Source organism: Pelophylax lessonae (assembly GCF_965119305.1).
Source record: "Pelophylax lessonae genome assembly, chromosome: 4".
Classification (NCBI taxonomy): domain Eukaryota; kingdom Metazoa; phylum Chordata; class Amphibia; order Anura; family Ranidae; genus Pelophylax; species Pelophylax lessonae.
Window position 1 is genome coordinate 641,494,489 of NC_138771.1, and position 26,470 is coordinate 641,520,958.

Below are 26,470 nucleotides of genomic sequence, written 5' to 3' on the forward strand. Positions count from 1 at the left end.
GTAGAAGCCTGCAGGAGTGAGCAATGAGGTAAGAAATACTGCTTTTTAATGTTTCCCTAAAAAACATAACCCATAGAGTGTGGGGAAGCCCCACCTTAAGGGTAACTTTTTATTTAATCCAGAATTCCACTTTAAAGTTAATTTAAACTATGATGTTCATCTAAGACTATCCCACCCACAGGGCAGTGCAATGTCACTGCAGAACAAACAGCACCCCCCCCCCCCTTCACTACAGGAAACAGACAAATAGCAAATATACTGGCTGTAAAACTATGTTACAGGGCAGAATTCTAAATATTTGGCTCTATACCATTAGTCTGTATCTGGGCTGTAAGCAGTAATTCTGGATGAAGAGATGGCCCAGAGGCATAAATTTCACCATGTTAAATTGAGGAATACATTTGGATTTGTGACGTAAGTGACATATGCAGATAGACAGCACAACTTACCTTAACCACTTCTGGACGGAAGGATTTACCCCCTTAATGACAAGGCCATTTTTTGTGATTCAGTACTGTGTTATTTAACGGACAATTGCGCGGTCGTGCGACGCTGTACCCAAATAAAATTGATGTCCTTTTTTTCTCACAAATAGAGGTTTCTTTTGGCGGTATTTGATCACCTGTGATTTTTATTTATTGCACTATAAACAGAAAAGAGCGATGATTCTGAAAAAAAAAAAAAACAATATTTTTCACTTTCTGCTAAATAACATTCCCCAAAAAAATTAAAAATCAAATGTTTTCATCATTTTTGGCCAATTTGTATTCTGCTACATATTTTTGGTAAAAAGAAAATCACAATAAGTGTATTTTGATTGGTTTGCACAAAAGTTATCACGTTTACAAATTAAGGGAAAGATTTATGTCATTTTTATTTATTTATTTATTTTTTTACTAGCACTGACGGCGATCTGCGATTTTTAGCGTGACTGCGACAATGCGGAGGACAGATCGGATCCCTAACTGACATTTTTGACACTTTGGGGGGACCAGTGACATTAATATAGTAATCAGTGCTAAAAATATGCACTGTTACTGTAATAATGACACTGGCAGGGAAGGGGTTAACCCAGGGGTGATCAAATGGTTAAGTGTGAGCCTAGGGGGTTCTTTCTAACTGTAAGGGGGAGGGACTTGTGCAATCAACACAGAGACCTGTGATCCTAAATAGGAGGATCACAGGCGCTCTGTGTTCATTCCAGAGAGAACAACAGTCTGCTGTGTTTACAACAGAGATGTATAGTAACGAAGTAGAACTACTTCACCACTGTACTTAAGTACTAAAAGGCGGTATCTGTACTTTACTAGAGTATAATTTTTTTCTCCTACTTTCACTTTTACTTCATATTTTCAATGAGTTTAATACTTTTACTCTTTTTTATGTGCTGCATCGTTACTTGTTATAATTATAAAAATGTTACGAATCATTCCATTCCAAACCCGCACCACCGCTGACTTTTTTACTCGAGTCTCACTGTCTCTGAGACTCGCAAGTCACGACCAACCCCTGACCCGATGGCTCAGGGGCAGAGCCTCGCCGCCTCTGCCCTCCCTCGGCTCGGCCAGAGTCCCACGGCTTGGCTCTCAAGTGAAGTGGTGGTGGCGAGAGAGGAGAGACACCTGCCTGTGGACTGATCACTCTTGGCCCTGGCTGGGGGAGGGACTGTGAGTTACTAGAGTCTAGACCAGTGTTTCTCAATGTTACGGAACAGGACACCCCTGAGCAGGTACCTCTGTTGACAGATGCTCCTAGTGCTTCCCGAGGGCTCCAAGCACTCCACCAGACACCGTAAGCACTTCAGACTCCACGAACCGCCGCAGCTTGGTTAGGGTCTTGGCATCTCCTACCCACCCTGGACCTGGCCCCAGGTTCCTGTGGGTGAACCTCTCTTTCCCCAGAGAGTGCAGCACGAACAAGCTCTTACACAAGCTCTTAAAAGAGCTTAGTGATTCTCTAAGGGAGTATGGAAGACCATAGCAATCCCTGTAGCAGATTCCCCCAATAACGAGACAAAGCTCCGAGATGAGAGTAAAACAGGAACAACATTTATTGGAAGAACAGAGCACTCTTTTATACAGAAATTGGAACATCCTTCCCCCAACAACCGCTTTCCCATTGGTCAATTGTAAAGTACTTGCAGTTCTCACCAAGGTCCTCTCCAGTATATGCAAATGAGGGCTTGAGAATGAGTCAATAGTGATTGGTCAGATAGCTTTGACCAATGCAGGGAGACAGAAGCACCAGGGGGCAAAAATAGCACACAACAGTCAGACACAGAACAATGGTTCCCTAACGAGCCCTCAATACACATCACTCTGAGTGTCAATAGACCGCCCGTCTCCTCAGAACTTCCTGTAATGCCCATATTAGGAGTTGGCTTCCTGTTCCTTACAGTTTACAGGAATACGTTTTAGCTTCCAGGAGAGAGGCAAGACTCCATTATCCACATGGGGACCCAAATACAGTATTATGCTTTAAAATATATAAAGTTACTTTTTATACATTAAACATAGACATGTTACATATCCCCAGATAGCTCAGGTCGGAGTGCACATTATTAGGTGAATAGCACTCAGACCCCCCGAATACAGTTTAATCGCCATGGAGCCAAAGTCTTTTAAAGCCTGGTCCATAGTCCAAAGGCAGCAGGCAGGCAACCAGGCTCCTCCAATGCAATGTGGCGAGACTGGTCTCGTCACATCTCTCCCCCTTTCCAAAAAGACTAACAGGGTACCTGACCTTCTGCCGGTCAGTGCCCTTGTTAGTCCAGCAGCCCACCCACAAAACAGAAACAGCAGTACAGCCCACCCAAAAGAACTGGCTACTACACCTGGGTAGAAGAGAAATTTGTCCTTGTCCAGGTGCCTCACCTTGGCTGTGTGGGAGACTGGCAGACTGCCTTGGTGGGTTGCTGAGTGGGCAGAGACCAGCGGTACTCTGCCCTAGTGCCAGCGCTACCACAGAAGTAGCCTGGTTGGAGACGGGTTGTTGGAGGGGGAGACCGACTGTCTCCCCTTTGGCTAAACAGCCCTGTTGCTGGGAGTCAGGACCGACTGTCCCTACCCCCTGTGCTGTGAGTGCAGAGACCACTGTCCCATCTGCACTGTTGGGGGGCTTACTGTCTCCCCCTGGTATGTTAAGCTGCTGCTGTGGGATGGAGACTGGGCTCCCAATTCCCAATAGCTCAATCTGCCGCTGGGGGACAGGACCAACTGTGTCTGCCCCCTTTAACTCAATCTGCCGCTGAGGGATGGAGACTGCGCTCCCAATTCCCTGGATAACACTCTGCCAATGGGGAGAGGGGGTAACAAGCTCCTCTCCCAAATATACTTCCAGCCCCTGGGGAGGGAGACCGACTGTCTCTGCTCCCAATACAGTGTCCTGTTGCTGGGGAAAGGAGACTGGGCTCTCTATTCCCTGTAGGATACTCTGCCGCTGGGGAATGGAGACTGGGCTCCCAATTCCCGGCACATCACACTGCCGCTGGGGAGGGAGGACACTGCTCTCCTCTCCCTGCACTTTACACTGCCGCAGGGGAATGGAGACTGGGCTCCCAATTCCCTGCAGGACCGGTGGAGAGACCTCGGTCCCATCTGCACTGGTGGGGGGCTTACAGTCTCCCCCTGGTACATTAAGCTGCCGCTGGGGAGAGGGGGTAACAATCTCCTCTCCCATACATACTTCCAGTCTTTGTGGAGGGAGACCGACTGTCTCTCCTCCCAACACAGAGTCCTGCTGCTGGGCGACAGGACCGACTGTCTCTGTCCCCTTTAACTCAGCCTGCGCTGGAGAATGGAGACTGGGCTACCAATTCCCAATAAATCAGGCTGCCGCTGGAGAATGGAGACTGGGCTCCCAATTCCCAATAAATCAGGCTGCCGCTGGGGAATGGAGACTGGGTTCTCCTCTTCCCTTAACTGTACCTGCCGCTGGAGTTCCTCCCAACGTGCCAGCTGGCCCTCTCTCTCTGCCCTGTCTAGCAGAGTCCCGAACACTAAGTTCTTCACGAACCGCTTGGATTTCTCCAGTGGATTGGGTCCGAAAAAGTTCAGCCGTAACCACACCATACGGTCATATTCTCTCAGAGAGTATCTGTACTCCACTGCTGGTTCCATGCTGGTGCTGTCAGGGTCGCTGTACTGGGACATGCGTTGCCCTCAATTGTAAAATCCAGAGCAATGGTGTCTCCTGTAGCTGTCCTTCTGGCCGTAGGAACGATCTCGCCGCTTGCCACCAATGTAACGGACCGTTTCAGCAGACAAGGGGTTAAAATCCGTTTAGGCGATATGCCCCTTTCTGAGAGAGCAGGCACAGCTACTTGCAGGAGATCACACTCCCGAACTGGATACAATATAGCACTCCAACCTGGAACCTCACGAATAGCTGCTAGCAGCTGAACAGGAAAAGCATACATCAGCTTACATTCCTAGCAATCAGTCTACAGCAGCATACAGTGAATCCCCCCAAGAACGAGACAAAGCTCCGTGTGGAAGGTCAAGCAGTGGTAAATTTATTGAGGGCTCCCTGCCCCTGTATTTATGCAGGTCTCCCACCTGGTGGACACTCCCCCTAGGGGACCAAATGGAAGACTGTGACACAGGCAGACATGTATCACATTACAGACTCCCAAAAGCAAAACATCCCCACAATGCATCCTGGCTTCCCCCCTTCGTAGACAGCTAGGTGAGCTCATTAACATGCTTATCAATAGTCTCAAACCCACTTAACATACTGTCCCACTCTAGACAAAAGCACTCAGTTAATCAGTAGACATTCCTCAGGAGGGGGCTGCTGGAAACAATCCTCCCCCCCCCCTCTCTCTCTCTGCAGCTAGAACTAGCTTTCACAGCGACCTCTATCCTGGAGACAATGGAAGATATAATTAGGTTTAGCTTCCAGGTGGTCATGTAATCGTTAGTTTGTTCGGTAGATAAAATCTACCGAACACCCCGACAGAAAAGGCACGAATAAGCCTTTCTGTAGGGAAAATAAGTCTTTTAAAGTCTGGTCCATAGTCCAAAGGCAGCAGGCAGGCAACCAGGCTCCTCCAATGCAATGGGGCGAGATTGGTCTCGTCACACTCAACTCCGGTCCTCAGGGCACACTAACAGGCCAGGTTTGCAAGAAAACTGAAATACATCGCAGGTGATATCATTTGCTGCTCAGTGATTGCAGTATTCTAGTCTGCATCTCCCCAAGGTAATACTTAAAATCTGGCCTGTTAGTGTGCCCCGAGGACCGGAGTTGAGAAACACTGGTCTAGACTACTAGACTGTCTCTGGGCACTGTGCAGCGTGGCCACCCAGCACAGGAGAACTGGATGGAGGTAGGAATATATTCTTCTTTCAGCAGGGGGGGACTGGACTGGGGACTGTGGAGAGAGAGGCTGGAGGACTCAAGACAGCCTAGGTAGGAGAAGTAAGAACTGTCTTGAAGTCAAGTCACTCATAATGGGATCGGATCTGTTCAATGGGGGGAGGGACCTGCCCTGGCCTGCCCTACTCTAAGGGGGATCTATAATGGGAGGGGGACCCTGGCCTGCTCTAAGGGGGCTTTATAATGGGAGGGGGACCCTGGCCTGCTCTAAGGGGAATCTATAATGGGAGGGGGCCACTGGCCTGCTTTAAGGGGGCTCTATAATGGAAGGGGGACCCTGGCCTGCTCTAAGGGAAATCTAAAATGGGAGGGGGACACTGGCCAGCTCTAAGGGGAATCTATAATGGGAAGGGGGCCCTGGCTTGCTTTAAGGGGGCTCTGTAATGGGAGGGGGACCCTGGCCTGCTCTAAGGAGAATCTATAATGGGAGGGGGACCCTGGCCTGCTCTAAGGGGAATATATCATGGCAGGGGGACCCTGGCCTGCTCTAAGGGGGCTCTATAATGGGAGGGGACCCTGGCCTGCTCTAAGGGGGCTCTATAATGGGAGGGGGACCCTGGCCTGCTCTAAGGGAAATCTATAATAGGAGGGGGACACTGGCCAGCTCTAAGGGGAATCTATAATGGGAAGGGGGCCCTGGCTTGCTTTAAGGGGGCTCTGTAATGGGAGGGGGACCCTGGCCTGCTCTAAGGAGAATCTATAATGGGAGGGGGACCCTGGCCTGCTCTAAGGGGAATATATCATGGCAGGGGGACCCTGGCCTGCTCTAAGGGGGCTCTATAATGGGAGGGGGGACCCTGGCCTGCTCTAAGGGGGCTCTATAATGGGAGGGGGACCCTGGCCTGCTCTAAGTGTGATCTATAATGGGAGGGGGGCCCTGGCCTGCTCTAAGGGGATCTAAAATGGGAGGGGGACCCTGGCCTGCTCTAAGCAGGATCTATAATGGGAGGGGGACCCTGGCTTACTCTAAGGGGAATCTGTAATGGGAGGGGGACCCTGGCCGGCTCTAAGGGGATCTATAATGGGAGGGGGACCCTGGCCTGCTCTAAGGGGGATCTAAAATGGGAGGGGGCCCTGGCCTTTTGACTACTTTCTTTAATAACTACATAACACAATACTTGTACTTTTACTTTCAGTACTTGAGTAGTAAATTTTAAAATAAACTACTTGCAATACTTAAGTACAATTTTTTTTAATACTTTAGTACTTCTACTTAAGTGTGCTGCTTAAAGAGCACTTCAACTTCTACTCAAGTCACTTTTTTGATAGAGCACTTGTACTTTTACTCAAGTCTGAGTCTCAAGTACTTTATACATCTCTGGTTTACAACAGCAGACCATTGTTCTCTCTTCACAGGGAGCGATCACGGGTGCCCGGCGGCAATCGCGGCCACCGGCCTCATGGATCGCCTTCCCGGCTGCCTATATTTCTGTACAGCCTTTCTGTTAAAGAGCAGTGGGAATGTCAACTAAATTGATCAGCGTTTTCATAGTCCATTGAGAACCCTAAATATGGGTGTAACATGTAACATGTTTCTACAATTCAACCTAGCATTTAATTCCTGTTTTAACATACATGCAAAAAAAACTAATAAAAAAGAAATGTACTTTTTTTCATCATGAATTCCTTCTACATTACAATTTTAACTTCTACCTGTATCTTACAGGAGAAAAACACATATATCAGGCGGCTTTAGTTATTCTTCTATATACAAATAATGTGTGAGGTCAATCAGACTCAGGTCACACAGATTCGTTTACTTGGGTTCCGTGGTCTGGGCAAATTTAAAACTCCATTATTTATTGTGTTTCTTTTAACCTACCTTATCATACTTGGTGGAAATCTTCTAATTATCATTTTGGTAACAATTGTTGATCATCTTAAAATCCCGATGTTCTTCTTTCTCAAGCACTTGGCCACAGCAGATGTCCTTCTGACCACCAGTGTTGTCCCCATGATGCTGGATGTTATATTCATTGAGGAAGGAATACTATCATTTGTTGGATGCATTACTCAGTTGTATGCCTTTGGCCTTTTTGGATTTGTGCAATGTTTTCTAATTGCTGTTATGTCCTATGATCGATACTTGGCTGTTTGCAAACCATTGCATTATGCTTCACTTATGAACCCTCGTGTTTGCCTCTTGTTGGTTCTTGGCTCCTGGTTCTTAGTTACCCTGGTAACATCATATGAAATAATGGTGCTGGTTCAATTTAACTTCTGTGGAATTAATTATATTGATCAGTTTTTCTGTGATTTTGGACCAGTTGTGGAGCTGTCCACCTCTGACACATCCAGTTTGATGTTACAAGACTTTGTACTTTCCATATTTGTGATATTTTGCCCTTTCACTTTTATATTCATAACCTACATGTACATTTTCTTCATCATCCTGAAGACATCTTCTGCTTATGGTCGAAGAAAGGCCTTCTCCACATGTAGCTCCCACCTGGCTACTGTCTGTGTCTATTATGGAACTTTGATCACCGAATTCATGGTACCAAGTGATGACAGCACAGCGAGCATGAACAAATATCGATCTTTGCTGTACACTGTGGTGACACCACTGATGAATCCCATTATCTACAGCCTCAGAAACCAGGAGATCAAGAAAGCCTTGCTCAAATGTGTCATCAAACTAAAAACAGACAACTTTAATTTTTGAAAATAAACTTTTCGTTTCCATTTTGTTTTATTTTTTATATGTTTATAGTGAATTCAGACACGAGCAAATATCTAGAATCTGTTATTTTTATTTGAAAAGTTTAAAGTGTGAAAATTGGAACAATTAGCATTTAATTTTGTGCCTTTTAATCCAATGCATTTATTTAGGTTGTTATATATGAGAAACTCAAATAACAAAAATGATATGTACATGTAATAGAAATACGGCTCCAAATCCAAACTGAAAATAAAATGAAATACAGCATGTCTCTGCCCATAATTCAAAAGCAGCTCCAATTAAATAAACAATCAGATATTGCAGAAAAAAAATATTTCATTAAAAATGTTCCACAATGTAAGCCCAACATGAACCACATTAGTTTTTTTTTTTACCTTTCTGTGTCCTATACAATAAGGTGAAAAACCATGCAGCTTCCCCCACACCCCCCTCCCCTTTCCTCCAAATACATACCTAAACCCGATCTGGATATAGCGATGTGCACGAGAGCCAAGGATCCCTTTGAGGAGAGAGCAGGGGCAAGGCCAAGCCCCATTCTGTGTGTCTTATGGACACACAGAGCGAGGCTCAGGAGTAGAGTTTAGTGGACACCTGGATGTCCGTGTTCGGCCGAACTTTAAAAAAAAGTCCGGGTCCGTGTCCCGGACTTTTGCCGAACTTTTCCCGGACACCGAACCCCATTGAAGTCAATGGGGACCCGAACTTTCAGGCACTAAAATGGCTCTAAAACACCAATGTAAAGGGCTAGAGTGTTGCAAATGGCAGCAAAACGTTGTTAAGAGCATGGCAAGTGCTCTGCAAACGTGGATAGGGAAATAACTTAAAACAACAAAAAAAAAAAACAGAAAAAAAAAATAATGTTCTTCATCTCTGAAGGACGAGGCCCATATGGAGTAGGAGGGAGGTTGAGGTGGTGGTGGATGTGGCGGTCTCATAGGCGTGCGCACAGGGTGTGCTGGATGTGCCTGGGCACACCCTAATCACCTAGGGCGCATAGCATTATCGCTCTGTTTGCCAGTGAGGAGATGGGAAAGATCTCCCTCGGACCTGCTCTGCTCTATTTCTCTTTTCCAGCAGGGAGAGTAATGTATCGGGGCCATGTACATGTAGGCAAACACATTCATGTGTATTTAAACTTTGGGATGCACACCCTAATGCAATAGGCTGCGCACACCTATGGGCGGTGTAGGTGGAAGCGGCGGTGGAGGAGGACCAGGGATGGATTAAGAGCATCATGGGCTTGGTGCTGAGGATTTTGAAGGGCCTTAAGGGCCGTGCCTTGGCATGCACCCAGAGGAGGAAGGGTGCAGCCATGCATGCCTAATTCAACATGGGATGCTGTCTCTGAAGCCCATAAACACATCCATGCATCGGCAACTGTCCCTCCTTGTCCGGCCTTCGTGCTGTGTGGGGAGGTTCTGAGGGAGCTGCCTGGGGAAGCGAGCATAGAAGCCAGACTTCTGTGTTTACAAGTGACAGAAGAGCGGTAACAGTGAATATGGCCAACCCGGGGCCTATATAAAGGTAGGGGCCTGGAGCTAAAGCTCCAATAGCCCCTACATTAATCTGGCCCTGAGGAGGATGAGGTAGCCAACACTGCTTCTTTTCACAAATTTTAAATGAGGGTACACCCCAAAAGAGTGTGAAAGAGCAAAAATGGAACAATGGCTGGGTAAGGTCCGTATCCATCGCTATTCTGCACAAGGTACGGAAAAGTCCAGTGGGATCCATGCCTGGTTCATTTTAATGAACGTGAGCTTGTCCACATTGTCTCTGGACAGGCGGCTGCGCTTGTTTGTGATAACGCCCCCAGCCGTGCTAAATACCCGTTCAGATAATACACTGGCTGCAGGGCACGCCAGCACCTCCAAGGCGTAAAGGACAAGCTCAGGCCATGTGCCCAACTTGGAGACCCAGAAGTTGAAGGGGGCAGACCCCTCATTCAGTACGTCTAGGCGTGCGCACACATACTGCTCCACCATGTTGGTGAAATGCTGCCTCCTGCTAAGACGTTCCATATGAGCTGCTGGTGCTGCTGTTTGTTGTGGCGTGCTGACAAAGCTTTTCCACATTTCGGCCATGCTAACCGTGCCTTCTGAGGTGCTGGTGGTGCCCTGGTTGCGTTGGCAACCTCTTCCTCCTCCTCTTCCTCCTCCTCTGCCTTGTGCTTCCACTGTGGCCCCGCTGTCAGGTGGGAATGCCAGCAGCATCGCGTCTACCAGCGTGCGCTTGTACTCGCGCATCTTGCGATCGCGCTCCAGTGAGTGAATTAAGGACGGTACGTTGTCCTTGTAATGGGGATCCAGCAGCGTGGCCACCCAGTAATCAGCACAAGTTAGAATGTGGGCAACTCGGCGGTCATTGTGGAGACACTGCAGCATGTAATCGCTCATGTGTGCCAGGCTGCCCAGAGGCAACGAAAGGCTGTCCTCTGTGGGAGGTGTATCGTCCGTGTCCTCTGTATCCCCCCAGCCACGCACCAGTGATGGCCATGAGCTGGCCTGGGTGCCACCCTGCTGTGAACATGGTTCCATCTCCTCCTCCAGCTCCTCCTCCTCATCCTCCTCATCCTCCAGAACTGTGCCCCTGCTGGACAGTTGTGTCCCTGGCGTTTGTGTGTGCAGGAACCCACCCTCGGAGCCCCTTGCGAATGACTGCCCTGAAAGCCTTGGAAATGTTACCTCTTCATCCTCCTCCTCCTCCTCATCCTGTGCCACATCCTCTTCCATCATCGCCCGAATTGTTTTTTCAAGGAGGCATAGAAGTGGGATAGTTAAGCTGAGAACGGCGTCATCGGCACTGGCCATGTTGGTGGAGTACTCAAAACAGCGCAACAAGGCACATAGGTCTCGCATGGAGGCCCAGTTATTGGTGGTGAAGTGGTGCTGTTCCACAGAGCGACTCATGCGTGCGTGCTGCAGCTGAAACTCCACTATGGCCTGCTGCTGCTCGCACAGTCTTTGCAGCATGTGCAAGGTTGAGTTCCACCTTTTGGGCACGTCACATATGAGGCGGTGAGCGGGAAGGCCGAAGTTACGCTGCAGCGCTGACAGGCGAGCAGCAGCAGGGTGAGAACGCCGAAAGTGCGCACAGACGGCCCGCACTTTCTGCAGCAGCTCTGACATATCGGGGTAGTTTTTAAGGAACCTCTGCACCACCAAATTCAGCACATGTGCCAGGCAAGGGATGTGCGTCAAACCGGCTAGGCCCAGAGCTGCGATGAGATTTCGCCCCTTATCGCACACCACCAGGCCGGGCTTGAGGCTCGCTGGCAGCAACCACTCATTTGTCTGCTGTTCCATGCTCCTCCACAACTCCTGCGTGGTGTGTGGTTTGTCCCCCAAACAGGCAAGTTTTAAAACTGCCTGCTGTCGTTTACCCCTGGCCGTGCTGAAGTTGGTCGTGAAGGTGTTAGGCTGTCCGGATGAGGAGGCGGTAGAGGATGAGGAAGCGGAGTAGGAGGAGTTAGGAACAGGAGGCAAACTGAAGCGCCCTGCAATCCTCAGTGGTGGAAGGACATGCGCCAAATTGCTATCCGCCTCAGGCCCATCCGCCACTGCATTTACCCAGTGTGCCGTTAGGGAGATATAACGCCCCTGACCGTGCTTACTGGTCCACGTATCGGTAGTTAGGTGGACCTTGGCACAGATGGCGTTGCGCAGTGCACACCTGATTTTTTCCCCCACTTGGTTGTGCAGGGAAGGGATGGCTTGCCTGGAAAAGTAGAGGCGGCTGGGCACGACGTACTGTGGGACAGCCACCGACATAAGGTTTTTAAAACTGTGCGTCTCCACCAGACGGAATGAAAGCATTTCAAAGGCCAAGAATTTTGAAATGCTGGCATTCAGGGCCAGGGATCGCGGGTGGGTAGGGGGGTACTTCCTCTTCCTCTCAAGTGTTTGGGAGATGGAAAGCTGAAAGCTTCCACGGGACATTGTGGAGATGGTTGGTGACCCAGGTGGTGGTGTTGCTGACAGATCCTCTGTTTGCGGGGTGGCAAGTGCCGGTATCACTACAGATGTGGCTGGAGCGGCCGAGACTGCAGCAGAAGAGGAAGCAGGATGAGCCAGAGACGTTTCTTGGTTTTGAAGGTGTCTACTCCACTGCAGCTCGTGCTTTGCACTTAGATGCCTGATCATGCAGGTTGTGCTCAGGTTGAGAAGGTTTATGCCTCGCTTCAGGCTCTGATTGCACAGGGTGCAAACCACTCGTGTCCTGTCATCAGCACATTTTCTAAAGAACTTCCACGCTAGAGAACTCCTTTGAGCTGACTTTGGTGCGCTCGTTCCCTTGCTGCGTTGGGCAGTAGCGGGCGTAGTGTCTAGGGCACGGCCGCTCCGCTTCTGCACCCTGCTCCCTCTTCTGCTGTGCTGGTGGCTCTGTGCGACCACCGCCTCTTCCTCCAAACTACTCAGGTCACCTGCATGATGTTCATTCCATGTGGGGTCGAGGACCTCATCGTCCTCCACATCATCTTCCACCCAGTCTTCACCCCTGCCCTCCTTGTCGGTCTCCACAATTCTGAACGCCGCAGCAGTTGGCACCTGCGTTTCGTCATCATCGGAGACGTGCTGCGATGGTCCTTGCATGTACTCATCTTGAGAAATAAGTGGTTGGGCATCGCTGCACTCAATCTCTTCCACTTCTGGGGCAGGGCTAGGTGGATGGCCCTGGGAAACCCTGCTGACAGAGTCCTCAAAAAGAAGAAGAGACTGCTGTATGGATTGGGGCTCAGACTGCTTGCCTGATTTCCAAGGGGGTGAGGTGGAAGACGGTTGGACATTGGCTGCAGGTGCCAACTCTGACCTTTCTGCAGTAGACTGGGTGGGAGAAAATGTGAAGGAACTGGAGGCACTGTCAGCAACCCAATCTACTATCGCCTGTACTTCTTCAGGCCTCATCACGTCTAGAGGCGCATTATGCCCTACCAAATACTGCTGCAGTTTCTGTCGCTTACTCACACTTGTGGAAGGTGTTTCACTTGTGCGTGTAGCTGGCACAGATCGACCACGTCCTCTCCTTGCAACAGGAGCTCTACCAGCAGCACCACGCCCCAGGCCACGGCCCCTATTTGACGGTCTCCTCATATTTCTGTAATTTATGATCTTGCCCTAGAAAGGTGTTTATTGAATAGCGGAACAAAACAACAACAGTATCGCACGGGTGTATCTGACAGTCAAATATGCAAACTATGCCGCAATTTAATGTTTTTTTACCCCAAAAGGGTGTATATTGAATAGCGGAATAGGAAAAAGGATAAAAAACGGTATATCTCACACGTACAGAAGCACACTAGGCCCCAATTACTATTGTTTGTACCCCTAAAGGCAGGATGAGGAGTAGGAGGAGTTTGGAACAGGCAGCACCCTCAAATCTTCAGAAGTATGAGATGAACCCCAGGAGGAGTTGGGAACAGGAGGAAAACTGAAGCGCCCTGCAATCCTTGGCGGTGGAAGGAGATGCGCCAAACAAATTTAAAAGGTGTATCTCACACGTACCGATACAGACTATGCCGTAATTTAATTTTCTTACACTCCAAAAGGGTGTATATTGAATAGCGGAATAGGAAAAATGTTATAATACGGTGTATCTCACACGTGCAAACACAGACTAGGCCCCGATTACAATTTTTTGTACCCTAAAGGCAGGATGAGGAAGAGGAGTAGGAGGAGTTGGGAACAGGAGGCAACCTGAAGCGCCCTGCAATCCTCGGCGGTAGAAGGAGATGAGCCAAACAAATTTAAAAAGGTGTATCTCACATGTACCGATACAGACTATCCCGCAATTTAATTTTTTACACTCAAACAGGGTGTATATTGAATAGCGGAATAGGACAAATTTTACAAAACGGTGTATCTCACACGTACAAACACAAACTAGGCCCCGATTACAATTTTTTGTACCCTAAAGGCAGGATGAGGAAGAGGAGTAGGAGGAGTTGGGAACAGGAGCCAAACTGAAGCGCCCTGCAATCCTCTGCGGTAGAAGGAGATGCGCCAAACAAATTTAAAAGGGTGTATCTCACATGTACCGGTACAGACTATCCCGCAATTTAATTTTTGTGTATATTGAATAGCGGAATAGGAGAAATTTTACAAAACGGTGTATCTCACACTTACAAACACAATCTAGGCCCAGATTACAATTTTTTGTACCCTAAAGGCAGGATGAGGAGTAGGAGGAGTTCGGAACAGGCAGGAGGCAGACTGAAGCACCCTCAAATCCTCGGCAGTATGAGATGCGCCCCAAAAATTGGAAAGGTGTATCTCACACGTACCAACACAGACTATCCCGCAATTTAATTGATCCCCAAAGGTTTTTATTGAATAGCGGAATAGCAAATATGTTAAAAAAAGTGTATGTATCTCACACGTACAGAAGCACACTAGGCCCCAATTACTATTGTTTGTACACCTAAAAGGCTGGATGAGGAGTAGGAGGAGTATGGAACAGGCAGCACCCTCAAATCTTCAGAAGTATGAGATGAACCCCAAAAACTTGGAAAGGTGGATCTCACACGTACCAACACAGACTATCCCGCAATTTAATTGATCCCCAAAGGTTTTTATTGAATAGCGGAATAGGAAATATGATCAAAAAAAGTGTATGTATCTCACACGTACAGAAGCACACTAGGCCCCAATTACTATTGTTTGTACCCCTAAAGGCAGGATGAGGAGTAGGAGGAGTGTGGAACAGGCAGCACCCTCAAATCTTCAGAAGTATGAGATGAACCCCAAAAACTTGCAAAGGTGGATCTCACACGTACCAACACAGACTATCCCACAATTTAACTGATCCCCAAAGGTTTTTATTGAATAGTGGAATAGAAAATATGATCAAAAAAAGTGTATGTATCTCACACGTACAAAACTCCACTAGGCCCCAATTACTATTGTTTGTACCCCTAAAAGGCTGGATGAGGAGTAGGAGGAGTATGGAACAGGCAGCACCCTCAAATCTTCAGAAGTATGAGATGAACCCCAAAAACTTGGAAAGGTGGATCTCACACAAACCAACACAGACTATCCCGCAATTTAATTGATCCCCAAAGGTTTTTATTGAATAGCGGAATAGGAAATATGATCAAAAAAAGTGTATGTATCTCACACGTACAGAAGCACACTAGGCCCCAATTACTATTGTTTGTGCCCCCAAAGGCAGGATGAGGAGTAGGAGGAGTTTGGAACAGGCAGCACCCTCAAATCTTCAGAAGTATGAGATGAACCCCAAAAACTTGGAAAGATGGATCTCACACGTACCAACACAGACTATCCCGCAATTTAATTGATCCCCAAAGGTTTTTATTGAATAGCGGAATAGGAAATATGATCAAAAAAAGCGTATGTATCTCACACGTACAAAACCACACTAGGCCCCAATTACTTTTGTTTATACCCCTAAAGGCAGGATGAGGAGTAGGAGGAGTTTGGAACAGGCAGCACCCTCAAATCTTCAGAAGTATGAGATGGACCCCAAAAACTTGGAAAGGTGGATCTCACACGTACCAACACAGACAATCCCGCAATTTAACTGATCCCCAAAGGTTTTTATTGAATAGCGGAATAGGAAATATGATCAAAAAAGTATATGTATCTCACACGTACAGAAGCACACTAGGCCCCAATTACTATTGTTTGTACCCCTAAAGGCTGGATGAGGAGTAGGAGGAGTTTGGAATTGGCAGCACCCTCAAATCTTCAGAAGTATGAGATGAACCCCAAAAACTTGGAAAGGTGGATCTCACACGTACCAACACAGACTATCCCGCAATTTAATTGATCCCCAAAGGTTTTTATTTAATAGCAGGATAGGAAATATGATCAAAAAAAGTGTATGTATCTCACACGTACAGAAGCACACTAGGCCCCAATTACTATTGTTTGTACCCCTAAAGGCAGGATGAGGAGTAGGAGGAGTTTGGAACAGGCAGCACCCTCAAATCTTCAGAAGTATGAGATGAACCCCAAAAACTTGGAAAGGTGGATCTCACACGTACCAACACAGACTATCCCACAATTTAATTGATCCCCAAAGGTTTTTATTGAATAGCGGAATAGGAAATATGATCAAAAAAAGTGTATGTATCTCACACGTACAAAACCACACTAGGCCCCAATTACTATTGTTTGTACCCCTAAAAGGCTGGATGAGGAGTAGGAGGAGTATGGAACAGGCAGCACCCTCAAATCTTCAGAAGTATGAGATGAACCCCAAAAACTTGGAAAGGTTTATCTCACACGTACCAACACAGACTATCCCGCAATTTAATTGATCCCCAAAGGTTTTTATTGAATAGCGGAATAGGAAATATGATCAAAAAAAGTGTATGTATCTCACACGTACAAAACCACACTAGGCCCCAATTACTATCGTTTGTACCCCTAAAAGGCTGGATGAGGAGTAGGAGGAGTATGGAACAGGCAGCACCCTCAAATCTTCAGAAGTATGAGATGAACCCCAAAAACTTGTAAAGGTGGATCTCACACGTACCAACACAGACTATCCCGCAATTTAATTGATCCCCAAAGGTTTTTATTGAATAGCGGAATAGGAAATATGATCAAAAAAAGTGTATGTATCTCACACGTACAAAACCACACTAGGCCCCAATTACTATTGTTTGTACCCCTAAAGGCAGGATGAGGAGTAGGAGGAGTATGGAACAGGCAGCACCCTCAAATCTTCAGAAGTATGAGATGAACCCCAAAAACTTGGAAAGGTGGATCTCACACGTACCAACACAGACTATCCCGCAATTTAATTGATCCCCAAAGGTTTTTATTGAATAGCGGAATAGGAAATATGATCAAAAAAAGTGTATGTATCTCACACGTACAGAAGCACACTAGGCCCCAATTACTATTGTTTGTACCCCTAAAGGCAGGATGAGGAGTAGGAGGAGTATGGAACAGGCAGCACCCTCAAATCTTCAGAAGTATGAGATGAACCCCAAAAACTTGCAAAGGTGGATCTCACACGTACCAACACAGACTATCCCGCAATTTAACTGATCCCCAAAGGTTTTTATTGAATAGCGGAATAGAAAATATGATCAAAAAAAGTGTATGTATCTCACACGTACAGAAGCACACTAGGCCCCAATTACTATTGTTTGTACCCCTAAAAGGCTGGATGAGGAGTAGGAGGAGTTTGGAACAGGCAGCACCCTCAAATCTTCAGAAGTATGAGATGAACCCCAAAAACCCCATATATCATTCAGCTCTGCTGCAGGCCACAATTTAATTTTTTTTAACCCAAGGCTGTATATTGAATAGTGGAATAGAAAAAAAGTGTATGATTTTTGAAACCACTCAATAATAGCACATGTGAACTGAACACAGCAGTGTATGATCAGTCAGCACAGCACAGCTGAAGGAAAAACGCTGCACACAGTGACTGATAGAAAAATATCGATTGTAGTTTGTAGAACACACTGACCCTAAAAATCAGCAGACTCTCTCCCTAAAAGGATTGATAAGATCGTAGATCGGGTGACTTCAAACCCCACCCCACACAGCAATATCGATTGTAGTTTGTAGAACACACTGACCCTAAAAATCAGCAGACTCTCTCCCTAAAAGAATTGATAAGATCGTAGATCGGTCACTGCAAACCCCACCCCACACAGCAATATCGATTGTAGTTTGTAGAACACACTGACCCTAAAAATCAGCAGACTCTCTCCCTAAAAGGATTGATAAGATCGTAGATCGGGTGACTGCAAACCCCACCCCACACAGCAATATGGATTGTAGTTTGTAGAACACACTGACCCTAAAAATCAGCAGACTCTCTCCCTAAAAGGATTGATAAGATCGTAGATCGGTCACTGCAAACCCCTCCCACACAGCAAAATCGATCGTAGAAAACTGACCCTAAAAATCAGCAGACTCTCTCCCTAAAATGCCTACAACTCGCCCTGCCTAACACACTCTGACCTGTCCCTCAATTCTATCCGGACACAAATGAGTTTTGCCTGCCTGTCTGTCCCTAATCAGCAGCCAGCACGTATGTGTGCTCTGTCCCTGAACTAGTACACAGCAGAATGACGCCGCAGCGGCGCTGCCTCGAACTTATAAAGACTTGGTCACATGCTTCAGACGGCCAATCACAGCTACTAATACATTTGCAGGCATTGCTGGGGTGGCTTAGGCACACCAGTTAAACGCTTGTTGATTGGCTGTTGAAAGCCCGCCATGAAAAGCACGCCAATGCATGCAAAACCCGGAAATAAAATGACCGAACACGGATTTTTACCCGAACATACAGTAAAGTTTTCGGGTCCGTGTTCGGGTAACAAAAATCCAATTATTCGGTACGAACATGAATAATACAGTCCGTGTTCGCTCAACCCTACCCAACTCCCCAACCCCTTTTTTTTACTAGAAAGTTTGCAATTTGGCTTTGAAAGAATCCAGTAAAAATATTATAGGATTTGACTCATCAACTTCAATTGGGTTTGGGCTCTATGCTTGGGGTTTGTAGATTTTTTCATGTGTATGCTCCTCACTAATAAAGAAATGGTTTGATTTAGTATAGAGGAACTTAAGTGGCCTGTACAGAGCCCTAACTTCAACCATTCTTAACACCTGTCAGGACCCAGGTCTGAACCTGCAACCTCTGCTGTGTATGGAGTTGCCTCTTCTTGCTGAGTCATCTGAGTTGATGGACAGCACCCTGTCTGATCCTTTAAAAATCCTTTCTTGTGCCTCGTTTCTGCTGAGCCTTAAACTCCTTGCTCATCCAATGAACTTTATTTTTAAGCAATGCCTTTGAACTTCCTGTTGCCAGATTATTTTGCTCTCCAGCTAATATCTCACTCTTGTCACTCCCGCTGCCATCCATATCTCCGCTACCAATTTTTACTGACCTTTGGTTTGTTTCCCACTTTTGGTTTGTTTACTGACTACGCTTCTGCTTGATCCCTACCTGATATATCTGCTACTGGATCCCGAGTTGCTCAGCACCTGGTGGGGCAATCTTGAGGACCACGACCTGGTACTAACATGCAGCAAAACCCATTTCCTCCATCAGGAGCTGTGGTGACAGCCAGATAGCACTTTACCAAACTGACCGGTTAGACCCCTCACTTTGGGTGAGCCTGCATCCTCCTCCAGGGTGACCTACTTGTATGTCTATCCTGCTGGTGGGTGGGAGTTTCAACACTACTATAGCGACTGGTCTCCAGGTCTGGCCCTGGACTGTGACAAAACCTTTGTGAAGGTATGGAATGTCAATTGCTAGCCAGGCCTTCTCATTCAACATCAGTACCCAAACCCCATAAATAGGCACAAATTCCCAGACACAATCATGCGGGAAGTTTTTCACAAACAGTGAAGGCTGTTATAGCAAAGGAGGCTGTTAAAATATGTTTTATACTTTGGTAAATAGGAGAGAGATTTGTTTACAGTTTACCAAAAACAAGGCCTGCCAACTTACCTACATATAAACATCCTACCCCCAGGATTTCTACATACCCATCACCCATGCAGATGTAGAAGAGTTCGCCACCACCTCAACAAAGACAATTTTTTTTTTAAGGGAGCGTCTTCATCTTGAAGTAGCAATGTAGTCTTAACAAGTACACTTGTCGATGAACCTTGACTCCGCATCTGGGTTTCAAGATGTAATGTGTTTGTGGGGGTTTGCAGGGGGGATTTATAAGAGTAGGGAAGAATTGTATAACAAGGGGCCCCCAGATACCTTTCCTTTTCTCAAGAATTATCAAGGAGTACCCCTTATAACTAGCACCCAGAAAACAGCTAAAAGCAAATATGCACACAACCATAAACAAAGTCTTTTAATTGCATTACAATAAAAAAGTAAACACTGCCCCAAAATGTAAATCCATTTTCAATTCCTGCATCCAGCAATGTAAATCTGGCATAAATCACAATGTCCAACCTCCATCATGAGCCATGCCCCTTATGATTTTGCCCACCAAACTACCACCACAAAATGTCAGATAACAATGTTCAGCTTCTATTTATAAACAAAACTAGCCATATTTAGTCAGTGACATCACCCAGGATCCCCAATAGTTTTTACAATAAAAAATTGAAGGATGATCTGTTATTTCACTGTAGGTAGTGTGGCTACCATGGTTAAGTGAAAGATCCCTGGTCAGTTTGCTAACAAAAGGCAGCTAGGTTTTTGCACAGGCAAACTTACCCAATATTGTCTTTTTGTTAGGCATTTTGACCAACTGCAAGCAGGCTGGGTTTGGGTCAAATGTAAAGCTCATCCTTATCTGACACCTTACAAAGGAAAACTTGAACCTGAACCATACTAGGCCGCTTGCCCTTGTTGTGGAATTTTTCTCAGGTACAAAATACCTGTTACCTGTTAGTCAGTGATACCAAATCAGACAATATATAGCTATATATATAATGAGATCAGACAAGACTCAAGATGGCTGAATCATAGTGACCTGATTTATTACAGCATTTCTGGAGTTTAAATATACTTAGAAATGGGTTTGTCATTACAATCTGACGTACAAGAAATGGGTTGTTATTAACATCTTTTGTCCAATCAAAGTTAACAACTAATTATAGTAAGCATTATGTCAATCTAGATCGTGATTCTCTGTCATCAGGGAAAATTTCTTGGTGACGCACAATAAAAGTTCCAAAGGGGCTTTTTAGAAGATATTATTGGCTTTGTGGTCAGCTGTCCAGACAGAGTTGATATTCTGAGAGATAGGGAATTTCCACTGTTTCGATCATCTGATATATTCTTAGCCTTTGCAAGCTCAGTGACACATGTAAAGAAATCAAAGTAAAATGAGATTAACTCAAAAGACATTTTGTTTAAGATAACCATTCTAAATGCCAGTCAAGGCATCCTGTAAAGGCCAATAAAGTATCCAGAAAATGCGAGATAGGTATGCCACGACATCTCCCCGCTCTTGAGAATTTATTGATCAGGCTAACTAAGAAAGGAGAGAGCGGCGCCAGCTTAGTATAGTACAAGTTTATTTAACACTGTTAAAATTGGTGACTCACTGTCCGAGGTTGGGTGAGACCGGTACACAAAGACTGTTAGGGTCATCCATCTTCCTCTTCCAAGATAGTGGTCATAGGGGAAGGTGGTGAGGTTCCAGAGGTATAGCCGAGCCGTTGTGGGGCTGCTAGTTGTCACTGGCCGCGGCGGAGCATGCACAACAGGGCTCCGGCTGCCGACTTCTGATCCCTGATGACATCACTTCCTGGCAGGAGAAAAATAGGGGTTGCACGCGTTCAGAGCATCCGTGCTCCTTCGTCAGGCGATGGGAGTGTCTCAGGTGGGGCAGGGAATTTATACCCTGTTGCCGGACTAATTGCAAAGACATCTGTCTGTGGGGGGGCGGAGCCAAAAGACTCTAAGAAAGTCATCTCAGTAAAAACACAATTGGGGATACATGTCTCTAGGAAATCCATAAAAGTACATAAAAATACATAAAAATACATGATGGTATTACATAAAAGAGGACTTATAAGAATAAATCCCATAAAAACAATACTGACATGGCCATGGGGAAAATAGATCGGTAATGTGTGTATACATCTACATGAAAAAACGGTATTGGAGGGAAAAAATAAAAATAGAAATAAATGTAAAGATAAAAAAAAAATATATATAAAGATAAAAAAAAATAAATAAAATAAAATAAACATAAAAATAAAAATATATAAATAAAAATAAAATAAAAATAAACATGAAAATAAAAGTAAAAATAAAATAAAAATAAAAATAAAAATAAATATAAAACTAAAAATAAAAATAAATATAAAAATAAAAATAAAAATGAAAATGAGAATAGAATGCACACATACATATATACATATATATCTGGGGTGGTGACAGCTATTGTAGTGCAGGTATGAATTTCCAGCGGTGGGTTTGACGTAATTCTGAGCACTGATTGTATTATCATGATGGTATAACTCGAGGTCCAAGAAAGTGAGTTTTTCGGCATCTGAGACTGATGTGAAGGAAAGCCCCATCTGGTTGTTATTGCAGTGTTCGAGAAATGGTGGTATGAGGGAGGCAGGGCCATCCCAGATGATAACTATACTATACACTTGTTCGACGGAATATGTCATCTATTGCCTCGTGTGCCCCTGCAACCTACTTTATGTAGGCCGTACTATACGGACCTTACGCAAACGCTTTGGAGAGCATCGGAACCTTGTTGAAACAGGTTCCGATAAACATAGCGTCCCCCGACACTTTACTGAGTATCATCCCAAGTGCTCCGATGGACTCAAAGTGTGGGTATTGGAAGCCATCCCTGCACACTTTCCCCCTGCTGAACGGTTCAAGCGACTGTGTACCAGAGAAAACTACTGGATTTATACCCTGGACACTCTAGCGCCAGGAGGCCTAAACGAGGGATTAGAAATCAATATCACACTCTAAAATATTGCACATATACTTGTGACACCTCATACATTCACACATCATTCCCTATCAGTGACATATATATATTTTTTTCCATCAATATTTTTTTATATATATATATATATATATATATATATATATAAATATATATATATATATGTATATATATATATATATATATATTTTTTTTTTTATGTGTGTATATATATATATGTATATATGTATGCGTGTATTCTATTCTCATTTTCATTTTTATTTTTATTTTTATATTTATTTTTATTTTTAGTTTTATTTTTATTTTTATTTTTATTTTATTTTTACTTTTATTTTCATGTTTATTTTTATTTTTATTTTTATTTATATATTTTTATTTTTATGTTTATTTTATTTTATTTATTTTTTTTTTTTGTATCTTTATATATATATATTTTTTTTATCTTTACATTTATTTCTATTTTTATTTTTTCCCTCCAATACCGTTTTTTCATGTAGATGTATACACACATTACCGATCTATTTTCCCCATGGCCATGTCAGTATTGTTTTTATGGGATTTATTCTTATAAGTCCTCTTTTATGTAATACCATCATGTATTTTTATGTATTTTTATGTACTTTTATGGATTTCCTAGAGACATGTATCCCCAATTGTGTTTTTACTGAGATGACTTTCTTAGAGTCTTTTGGCTCCGCCCCCCCACAGACAGATGTCTTTGCAATTAGTCCGGCAACAGGGTATAAATTCCCTGCCCCACCTGAGACACTCCCATCGCCTGACGAAGGAGCACGGATGCTCTGAACGCGTGCAACCCCTATTTTTCTCCTGCCAGGAAGTGATGTCATCAGGGATCAGAAGTCGGCAGCCGGAGCCCTGTTGTGCATGCTCCGCCGCGGCCAGTGACAACTAGCAGCCCCACAGCGGCTCGGCTATACCTCTGGAACCTCACCACCTTCTCCTATGACCACTATCTTGGAAGAGGAAGATGGATGACCCTAACAGTCTTTGTGTACCGGTCTCACCCAACCTCGGACAGTGAGTCACCAATTTTAACAGTGTTAAATAAACTTGTACTATACTAAGCTGGCGCCGCTCTCTCCTTTCTTGCATCTCTCAGGGCTTCTCCACGCTTCAGCCGGCTGCCGCGGACTATAGCTTCCCTACAGTACCAAACTTTGTTCCCCCCCACGCAGCCCCATAACCCCCCCCTCCCATCCACCCACATTCCTTGTACCACCTTGGGATATTAGAAGAGCGCCATGACACCCCCCACTTTGATCAGGCTAACTAACTACCTATTCCGCTTATCAGATTCATCCAAGGGAGCAGCCCCTTACGCTTGGAACACTGGCCCAGAGGGCAAACCTCAGTGGGGGGTATCCGAGTCTTGGTAAGGTTCTGAGGCGGAGATTACTTCATACATGGGGGTTTGAGGTGACAGATTTTTCATTACAGTATACTCAGCATCATCAATCCCTTCTTATTTCCGTATAGAGTTGAAATAGGTTGTCTCCTTGGCCTTGGTAACCTTATCAACCAAACACATAATTATTTTAATTCAGCAGATAACTAGAGATCATAATTATCATAAACATCAATATGAATACACCACTTTCATTATTTTAGGAGATAAAGCAAAACCTCCAAAAGACTGTGTTCATTAAGATGGGCGGACACTATTGGAAATAAAGAGGCTATAGTACCTGTTCCTGTGACACATTGAGAAAGTCAACTATGGGCCTTATTGCCACAGAAACAATAGATTCCCAACCCTGAATGTGACCACCCTGGGGTGAAAATGGGTATTAATAACTTTTCTGCATAATACCCCAGTTTCTGTCTGAACAACAGAAACCTGAGGGCTTCCCCTAGGTGAGAAATGTCCATATTGTCATTCAATATGGCTCATATTTTATGTTAATAACAACCCATTTCTTGTACGTCAGATTGTAATGACAAACCCATTTCTGAGTATATTTAAACTCCAGAAATGCTGTAATAAATCAGGTCACTATGATTCAGCCATCTTGAGTCTTGTCTGATCTCATTATATATATAGCTATATATTGTCTGATTTGGTATCACTGACTATCAGGTAACAGGTATTTTGTACCTGAGAAAAATTCCACAACACCCTCAACATGGGGAGGGTGCTTTGGGGTGCTCACCTCTTCTTAGGCGTACCCTCCAAATGATGGTCTTTGGTCTAACTCTTTTATAGACAAGGGATGGGGCCACCAGATTACGTTACCCGGTGGCACCACCCCCTTCTGATGTCACAAGATGTCAAGTGATGTCAGAAGGGGGCGGTGCCACGGGCGGCATAACCTATTGGTCCTGCCTCTTGCCTATAAAAGAGCTGTCAAAGCACAAGAGCGTCATTCAGGGGGTACACCTCAGAAGAGGCAGAAACATCTTTCAATTTTTTTCTATTTTTTGGGTGCGGCGAGCGTCGTGATTGACGATAGATTTACATCAAGGGACACTTTTTTTTAATTTTTATTTTTGAATAAAAGACTTGTCAAAAACTGTCTTTTTTTATTTTTTGTACACATTTTTAGTGTATGGGTAGGGGTATGATGTACCTGATACCCATTCACATCGGGGATCTGGGGGCCCCCTTGTTAACAAGATGGCTTTCACACTCAGTTAATCCCTCCAGCCGCATACCACCACAACCAGGGTTGTCAGAAAGAGGCCCTTGTCTCCATCAACATGGGGACAAGGTGCTTTGGGGGCACCCCAAAGCAACCTCCCCATGTTGAGGGCAAGCACCCTGGTATGGTTCAGGAGGGGGGATTTTTTCAATTTTGGTGTGGAGTTCCCCTTAAAATCTGTATCAGACCCACCTGCAATCAGAGGATCGTGGGTGCAGTGTAATTCTCCTATAGACACTTCCTACAGATTTCTACCTATACCTTTGTAAGGCATTTCTGTTACAGAGCTGCAGAAGTGTCAGTGGACTCAGAGTGCATTGATCAGCATCCTCATAGTCTCTTGAGAACTATAAGTCCATTTTCCACAGTGGCAGAAAGGACATGTAGTTTATTTATTCACAGATTTCTCTGCCTGCACAACTGGAAAGGCTGTAGGGGAGAGGAACCCCTGGCTCAGGGGATAAAGGTTGGAGTGCTTAGGAACATGTCACATGTTACTCCCTAAATATGGGTGTAACAAGTAACATGTTCCTAAAAGTCAACCTAGCATTTAAAGTGTTACTAATCCAACAACAGAAAAATCGGTCTGTATATGCAGTAAAGTAACCTTGTTATACTCACTGTGGAACCTAAAGGGTTATTCCTCTACATTGTGTAAAAAGGCTGTATGAGTCTGTCTTCTCTGATCATCCTCTTCTTCCACTGACTCCAGACCATGTCCTGAATCCTGATAGAACAGAGCATTAGGAGTCAGGCTGCAAATGCTTATTTTGGTGTGTAAGGCTAACGATTTTTTTTTCCTTGGGAGAATACATGTGATCAGCACTGTCCAGACAGAGGGTCAGGGGAAAATGAAAACTTCTCCTACAAGCTTTAAGAGGGTGCTCCAGCCCCCCCTACAGAAAAATTAAAAGTCAGCAGCTACAAATACTGTACACATACTGTAGCTGCTGACTTTTAATTCTAGGACACTTACCTGTCCTGGAGTCCAGCAATGGCGGCACCTCAGCTGATGCTTCCATCGGCTCTTAGGTGCTTCCGCCACCATAGCCTGTAAGGGAAACCAGCAGTGAAGCCTTGTGGCTTCACAGCCGTTTACATACTGCACATGTACTTTCTGAATGGCCCAGCAGCGGGGGAGGAGGAGGGGCGAACCAATGCAATATGGCTAACTGGAGCTGTTCTGTACACAGAATGTGCACTGACCACACCCCAGAAACATTATTTCCTGCTTGTGTGATTTTTCCAATTTTCCCAGAAGTCTGCACTAAGATATAAGTCAGACTTCTGGCATCCCCTGCAACATAAATGTCATTTTTGGTGAGATACTCCCAATAGGAACACGTCTAAAGGGGGGCAGGCCCA

General features: G+C 45.2%; 2 protein-coding genes across 2 annotated transcripts in view; both read left to right on the forward strand.

Moving 5' to 3' along the window:
- LOC309552915 (olfactory receptor 5G26-like) overlaps positions 1 to 26,470 on the forward strand; it is a gene marked incomplete at both ends in the record, with an annotated part of 360,843 nt that overhangs the window by 120,768 nt on the left and 213,605 nt on the right. The gene's annotated exons all lie outside the window — the stretch shown is intronic.
- LOC309554736 (olfactory receptor 10A7-like) lies at positions 7,097 to 8,044 on the forward strand (the record flags this gene model as incomplete). The annotated part of the gene is made up of 1 exon (XM_082256439.1): positions 7,097 to 8,044. One exon carries the CDS (start codon positions 7,097 to 7,099, stop codon positions 8,042 to 8,044), a length of 948 nt encoding a protein of 315 aa, XP_082112565.1.